Source organism: Amyelois transitella, chromosome 29 (genome assembly GCF_032362555.1).
Source record: "Amyelois transitella isolate CPQ chromosome 29, ilAmyTran1.1, whole genome shotgun sequence".
NCBI lineage: Eukaryota > Metazoa > Arthropoda > Insecta > Lepidoptera > Pyralidae > Amyelois > Amyelois transitella.
The window spans coordinates 832,358-840,743 of record NC_083532.1 but is presented as its reverse complement, the minus strand read 5'-3'; the positions used below and the strand labels follow the sequence as shown (position 1 = coordinate 840,743).

At 36.3% G+C, this 8,386-nt stretch overlaps 1 protein-coding gene across 1 annotated transcript; it reads right to left on the bottom strand.

Moving 5' to 3' along the window:
* Positions 1-2,833: 2,833 nt before the first annotated feature.
* LOC106139703 (gastrula zinc finger protein XlCGF26.1-like) lies at positions 2,834-6,211 on the bottom strand. The gene has a single exon (XM_013341198.2). It carries the CDS (start codon positions 6,120-6,122, stop codon positions 4,479-4,481), a length of 1,644 nt encoding a protein of 547 aa, XP_013196652.2. The 5' UTR covers positions 6,123-6,211; the 3' UTR covers positions 2,834-4,478.
* Positions 6,212-8,386: the final 2,175 nt, after the last annotated feature.

Below are 8,386 nucleotides of genomic sequence, written 5' to 3'. Positions count from 1 at the left end.
TTACGACATCCATGGGAAAGAGATGGAGTGGTCCCATTCTTTTTGGTATTGGTGCCGGGAACCACACGGCACTGATGAAGAAAATGCACACGTTTTAAGCATGATCATGATATGGGTTAGGTTCCCCTGAAAAGGTCGTACGAGGTCAGGCGGGAGTCGATTCGTGTGGAAACCTGACTTATCCCATCCAGGGTCATGGTCGAAAAAAACACACCCCGGAAATCTTTTCAAAGAGGTGAGGTTATAACAGGAATTAACGCTAGGAGGAAGAAATTCAAAGTGAACATTTTGTATCTTAATACTGGTGAACCTTAAAAGATTCCCTGGGTAGTTAGCATTGGCACCAGTTTACCAAACACAGCGGCTTGGCTGGTACTGAAGAAAAAAAATTGTGAGTGCCAGCTGCATTTCTTTCCGCGCTTATAAACTTGAAATTAGAATAAAATAGATTTATTTTCAAAATTGGATACAAGGTATCATTTATTGACGTCGCATCACTTAATTCTAATTATATCTACTACCGCTTCCAAAGCGCATGTGTAGAAGAAGCGGCGGAACAAACTGCACTGTGGCATTTTGGACGATTATTCTAAGGCGATCGGTTTGCGACCTGTCATTATCTGATTCATAATTCTACAATTCTATCATCCAGTTCAACCTGGCGTTCGAGACTTTAGCTCTATCGACCCCGTAAAGGATAGTCTTATGACTGTCTATGGAGCGTAACATTGTTTTCCAATATAAATAGGCAGGCTTAGAACCACAAAATTTTGTTATATGTCCATTCTATTGTTTATTTAGTCTATGCCCCGTCGATCTAAGATACGCGTTTACATTCTCTACGCAGTATAAACTAGAAAAGCAATAAATAAAAACTTGACGAACACATCTAGGTAGGGACTACTAAATATTCTCTTACTTGTGATTGCAAAATAAATAAAATAAAATAAATATATAAGGGACAAATTACACTGATTGAGTTAGCCTCGAAGTACGAGACTTGTGTTACGAGATGCTAACTCAACGATACTATATTTTATAATAAATACTTACATAGATAAACATTCAAGACCCAGGCCAATAAAAGAAAGGTTCTTTATTCATCATGCCCATAAAATACCATTCCAAATGACCAATTCCACCTGACCTCGGCAACCTTTGCATGTAAACCTAACCCCTTGTAGCGACATCTATACGCCACAAGCCACAAAAACAGAATCACGCGACGCTATCAGTCAATAGCAACGAAAAGTCTAAATCGCGCAAGCAAAGATTTCACGGATTGGAGCATATATATAACCTCCGACACAACATCGTCGGAGCCGCGGTTACATACATACATATTATGACGTCTGTATATCGCTTGCGGGGTAGATAGAGCCAACAGTCTTGAAAAGACTGATTACAGCCACATTGAGCTATTTGGCTTAATGATAGAATTGAGATTCCAATAGTGACAGTGAAATTGCTAGCCCGTCTCCTAAAAGAAGAATCCAAAGTTTATAAGCATATATCCCTTAGTCGCCTTTTACAACATTCATGGGAACGAGATGGAGTGGTCCTATTCTTTTTTTATTGGTGCCGGGAACCACACGGCTCGGTTACCCAGGCATTACATCTAGCCTGGCGGAAGATCATCCCTTTGGTGGCGGTCGAGACAAATCATCTCTCCCGCTAGATATATGTAAGTATGTAAAAAGTTTGCAGAGGTTTAAACATACATACATACATATGGTCACGTCTATATCCCTTAAGGGGTAGACAGAGCCAACAGTCTTGAAAAGACTGAATGGCCACGTTCAGCTATTTGGCTTAATGATAGAATTGAGATACAAATAGTGACAGGTTGCTAACCCATCGCCTAGAAAAGAATCCCAAGTTTGTAAGCCTATCCCTTAGTCGCCTTTTACGACATCCATGGGAAAGAGATGGAGTGGTCCTATTCTTTTTGTATTGGTGCCGGGAACCACACGGACACGCAAAGGTTTAAAATTAGCATGTAGTTAGCGAATAGAGGTAACATGATACATATTTACGCTCCGAATACAGTACTATTGTAAGGTTCACGGTTCGAATCTCACAGGACTGTAACAAAAAGGTTTTTTTAAAGTCTTCAGTCTACTCGCCTCATGGAAAGTTGTTATCGCAACTGTATGAACGGGTGCCGTGTGGTGCCCGCCACTTGAGAATAGGACCAATCCATCTCTTTCCCATACATACATACATACATAAAATCACGCCTCTTTCCCGGAGGGGAATTTAGAATTTAGAATCTCTTTCCCATGGATGTCGTAAAAGGCTGCTCAGGGAAATGACACATTCATTCACGCACACACCGGGTGATTTATGTATGTATGTATGTACCATGATCCAATTTGAGGTTCGTTTAGAGATCGCGGAGGTCGAACCCAGGGTTCCAACGCCGAGGATCATGACTATATAGAAAATAGGAATGTTAAATGCCGTGTGGTTCCCGGCACCAATGAAAAAAGAATAGGACCACTCCATCTCTTTCCCATGGATGTCGTAAAAGGCGACTAAGATATAGGCTTACAAAATTGGGATTCTTTTTTTAGGCGATGGGCTAGCAACCTGTCACTATTTGAATCTCAATTCTATCATAAAGCATAATAGCTGAACGTGGCCATTCAGTCTTTTCAAGACTGTTGGCTCTGTCTACCCCGCAAGGGATATAGACGTGACAATATGTATGTATGTGTATGATATGTTAAGTAAAAAAAAATCGTTAAGATATTACTCAAAATATATTTTCTTGTCAGGCTGATTTATTTTATACTTATAATAACTAGTGTGTAGTTATACATGTATTGATTTATTTACATATTATAAAATTTACAATTTTTCGTAGAATAAACTAAAATTGACCACCGCTGTATAGCTAAATGATGGAATTGAGATTCAAATAGTGACAGGTTGCTAGCTCATCGCCTACAAGAATTCTTAATATTTTGGTTGACTGGAAGAAATCCCGATTGGAATAAGTCCGCCATTGTACATATTCTTCTAAATCCAATGACTGTTTTCTGTTTTTTGTTATATTTATCTATACTATTTTGTTACATATCTTTTTATCTATACTAATATTATAAAGCTGAAGAGTTTGTTTGTTTGAACGCCCTAATCTTAGGAACTACTGGTTCTAATTGAAAAATTCTTTTTGGATTTTTTTTTATCGAGGGATGCTTTAGGCAATTTATCATCACGCTGCAACAAATTATAATGCACCAATAATAAAAACTAAATAAAAGCTTTTAAAAAAGAATAGGACCACTCCATCTCTTTCCCATGGATGTCGTAAAAGGCGACTAAGGGATAGGCTTTCAAACTTGGGATTCTTCGAGCAGCTGAACGTGGCCATTCAGTCTTTTCGGGACTATTGGCTCTGTCTACCCCGTAAGGGATATAGACGTGACTATATGTATGTATGTATCTTGTTTACGTATAACTTTGTTATATGGTTGCGTATGAGTTGTGATCAGTCACGTGTGACTGGTAGGGTCAAGATTCGAACCGCCGCGCCCATATCGATTAGAAAATATGTGTTCAAGGATAAATTCGCTAAGAATTAGTTCATCTGTCGCTATTAGAATCTCAATTTTATTTATAAGCCATCCAGCTGTAAGTGGCTTTCCAGTGATTTTGAGACAATTGGCTCTGTCTACCCCGTATGAGGACGTGATATATGTACAGTGCATAGATAATGCGCATGTGCGTTCCGATTAATAGGAATATTTTATTGAAAATGATTAAAAAAATATGTTTTTTTTCATTCGATATAGATATTCTTCATAATCATAAAATAGTTTTTATTGCTTAAAAACAAAAATAATTTATTATATACCGTATAATAATGTACTTATATACCAAATTAAATATATGTATTAAATAAATATATGTGCGTTTGTCGTTATTTTTATCGACCACCTTAATTTTTTAAGAGTTTTTACTGAATTGTTTCAGTTACTACTTTCAGTAACTATTAATAAAAGATATATTTTTTTTTTATTAAAGAAGTTGAAGTTGACGTTGTTAAAGAAAATGCTGCAGTGCAGTTTGTTACCGCTTCATCTGCACTGACGCCTTGGAAGCGGCAGAAAACTTAGTTTTAAGTAATTAATAAAAATAATAATTTTGAATTTGAAATAAATTTTAATTAATATAAATACAATAAATATGTGTGTATTTAAATCTCGGTTCCATCATAAAGTCATACAGCTGAACGTGGCCTTTCAGCCTTTTCCAGACTGTTGGCTCTGTCTACTCCGCAAGGGATAGACACTATATATGTATAGAGATACACTTAAAGTATGTTTTATAAGCAAAAGTACATCGTGGTATCTGTTCTTTATGTTTTCAATAACTATAAATTAATTTTAAAATGTACATTTCAAGAAAAATAGTACCAAAATGAAATAATTTAAAAAAATGGACTATATATCACTTAAACAACACTGAAACTAATGCATATCATCAGAATTCTGATCATTGATTGAATTCTGATCACCCAAGGAGTTCGGTTCATCAACAATATTATTATACCTCTTTTTGGACGTGTCAATATTATGTCTCCGCCTCATATGTTTCTTAAAATTAGATCCATTTGTGAAGTCACGCTGGCAGAATAAGCAAGTGTATGGTTTAGCACCTGTATGCTGTCGGAGATGTAGATTTAACCTAGTTTTGAATCGGAAGGCTTTGTTGCAATATTCACAGACGTACGGCATAAGGTCCGTGTGAACAATCGAATGAGATTTCAAATGACGTTTCACTCTGAAACTCTTACCGCACTGTTCACAGACAAATGGCTTCGCTCCGGAGTGAAGACTTATATGAGATTGTAGGTTACCTCTAGCACGGAATGCCATTGGGCAAAATTCGCATTTAAAAGGCTTTGTGTCTTCGTGAGTCATCATATGAGTACTCAAAGTACCTTTGGTGAAGAACATTTTACCACAGACGTGACATGAGAACTGTCTAGTGCGTTCTGTGTGGACCAATTTGTGCTGGAGCAAATTGCTTCGTGATTTAAACTCTTTACCGCAATGTTCGCATTTCAATTCGGACTCTATATTTTCTTGTTTGACTGTCCGTTTTCTCAAACCTTTAGAATACAACAGCATGTGGTCCTTCAACTCTTCTAATGTCTCGAAAACCGCACCGCAGTTCCCGCACATTGTTAAGTAAGATTCTCCATGTTCGCTGTTTATATGCTTTTTGATATAAGCAGAACGCATATATCTCTTATTGCAGAATTCACAGCAGTACCGCAAAGACTTTTTGTGTGTCCGCACGTGGTTTATAAACGTTCTGTAGTTATTTATAACTTTGTCACAGTCTACGCATTTGAAGGTGCAGCAACACGAATGGATTTGCAGAGAGTGGAGTCGTAGCGAAGAAATATTCTTACACTGGGCATCGCAACTTGCACAACGCCATGTGTATTCTTCCCAGGTCATGGGCGCATCCAAAGTGTTGACATTAAGTGGTGCATTCCATATTGAAGCTGAATCCAAGCAGACTGGTTCTTCGTTATTTAAATTCTTTCTCTTTGACTTTTTCTTCATTTTTTTCTTCTTTACAGCCAGCGTTAAAGGTAAATCACTGTCTGCGGAGTCGAAACCCCCCAAATCATCGTTAAAAGTGTCCAAGTCACTCACATTTTCACACTTAACTAAGTTTACATCAACATCCAAAATAGTGTTTGGATCCACTGTGATTATTTGCACATTTTGAACAGAATTCTCGTCTTTTACCTCCACTTTGGGCTTCTGAAACTCTTCCCAGTTTTTGTCAACTGGTTTACCAATGTTTTCAGCTTCATCAGTCTTAATTTCAATTGGTGTTTCATTCTTAGAAAAGATTTTAAGCAATTTTTCTTGTGCAGTTCTAACATCGTGTAGGAACTTCCACGTTCTCTCCAATAAGTCGAAACATGAAAAACATATTGTAGTTGGTAAATTATTGGTGGTATCTATGTTAATCCATAGCATTTTCATAGATATTTTAGCGTTTTCTCCGACTGGACAACTTGTGGTAATAAGTTGTTCCAAAGGCGTCGGTTCGGCGCATAAACGACAAAATGTCTCGTCTTTAGACGTCATTGTTTTGTTTTACGCTATTTGCGGCTTCATTTGTGTAGAAAACTGCGTATATTATGAGAAATCACAGTAAACTCGATTCACTGCAGTGATTGATAAACAGTGTTTGACGTTTGACATTAGAGTTACCATGTATTAGTTACCAAAAAAAAATAAAACAATGGTAGAAATTACTTATTTTTATACAACTTCAACATAGAGTTCACAAAAATTACGGCCATGCAAATTAGGATTGTATAAGTTTGAAAAAAAAAACAGGCTGATGTGTTGTATTATACTTTTCATTTGTTACCACCTTATGTTTCCATATTTACACAAATAAAGAATTTATTTGAGTATTTATATAACAAGTGGATTTTTAAGACTCACACTAGTAGATTCTAATACGGATTTCAGAAAATATTATTTAAGACTTTTGAAAATGCAGAAAATGAGGTGGGTTACGAAGAGATTAGGAAATACAATCTCGTAGGAAATTCTCTTTCCATTTCCATTATTAAAAATTTTGCCAATAATTAATAGGAAATTCAAATTACTACCTCTCTGGAAAGGAACCTTGCGCACTATAATTATTTTCCTGGATGGGTAAGTCGGGTTTTATCACGAATCGACATTGCATACATTGCGGAAGTCGACCCTCAACTGTAATAACCCAAAAAATCCCCAAAAAGAAATGGAGTGGATCTAATTCAAAGGCGGAAACAGACAGAAAGAACGTTAGAGGTTACTTTCGCACATATATCTCTGTGCAATGTTATAAATTTCCTAGTATCTATCTATCTGGTTTCAGAATACCTACGTTGAGATGGGATGCGTGACGTGACTTGTATCAGAATAAGAGGTTCCATTATACTGTCTAAGTAATTTTTTGGGATTATTATTGCCATTATTTTCAAGTAAGAACGCCGTGTGATTCCCGGCACCAATACAAAGAAGAATAAGACCACTCCATCTCTTTTCCATGGATGTCGTAAAAGGCGACCAAGGGATAGGCTTACAAACTTGGGATTCTTTTTTAGGCGATGGGTTAGTAAATTTGAATCTCAATTCTATCATTAAGCCAAACAGCTGAACGTGGCCATTCAGTCTTTTTAAGACTGTTGGCTCTGTCTACCCCACAAGGGATATAGACGTGACCATATGTATGTATATATGTAAGAACTCACTAGGTTAGTATGTAGTTTAAACAACGTATTTAATAAAGTGAGTTTACAAGGTAAGTAAGATATTTTTTATTTAAATTTATTGGTATAGTAGGTATGCTTTATCTTAACTAATATTGTAAATGCGAACTAATATTGTAAGTTTGTTTATTATCTCCATGTGCTATAACTCCCGAACCAATCTTCTTGAAATCTTGCTTTTATTTATTTTAGTAAGAGACTGGAAAAGGACGAAGGGAACCTTACACCTATAAAAATATAGTTCCCGTGGAATTTATGAAAAATCTGCAGATATTCTTTTGTGATGGCGTTAAATTCGCGCGAGCATTCCTAGATACTCTCCAAGGCGTAAACGATCCAGCATTTCTATTTTCACTTTAAGCAGTAACACAGATTTTTTTCGTGTAGAAAACACGCTTTTTAAATTTTTTTAGTTAACATTATTAATTACGAAGAACGAAGAGAGCAGTAGAGATGTGTTACTCGATCACAATTTTAAGTAACGAATGTGAAAGATATAACAATAAAATAGGCAAAGCGGCTTTTACCAAAGAACGGAACAGCAACTTTACTTTATTGTTTCAGAAATAAGGTTGCTTTCTTCTGTTTGTTTACATTTTCAAAAACGCCAACCGCGGTGTTTGCGGCAAATGTGACAAAGGCGGCTTAGGTCAAAGTGCTCGGCGGTACCATTAGACGGCACTTGCAAAAGATATTGCCTTAAACACCTATTGGAATTTTGTATGAAATTTTAGATCCGCGAATAAAGAAATTTTAAGCCGCGAATAAATAAATTGGGTTGCATTTTTTTAAACCGCGAATAGTGAAAACGCGAATGACGGAAGCGCGAATAGGGAGCTTTTACTGTATATCAAATAACGTAAAAAGGCATACTATAAAATCTATGGATTAAAATAAAAAAATATACTACCGCAAAAAAAAGAAACTTACAGTGTTGCCATTTACAATTCATGTACAGTGTTACATAGGTAGTAGATTATTGTATGTTATTTAGACTTCAGTAATAGGTACCCATCATTATTGGCAACAAGATTGTTTGATTTAAATTTGTTTGATTGTTGCCGTGTGGTTCCCGGTACCAAT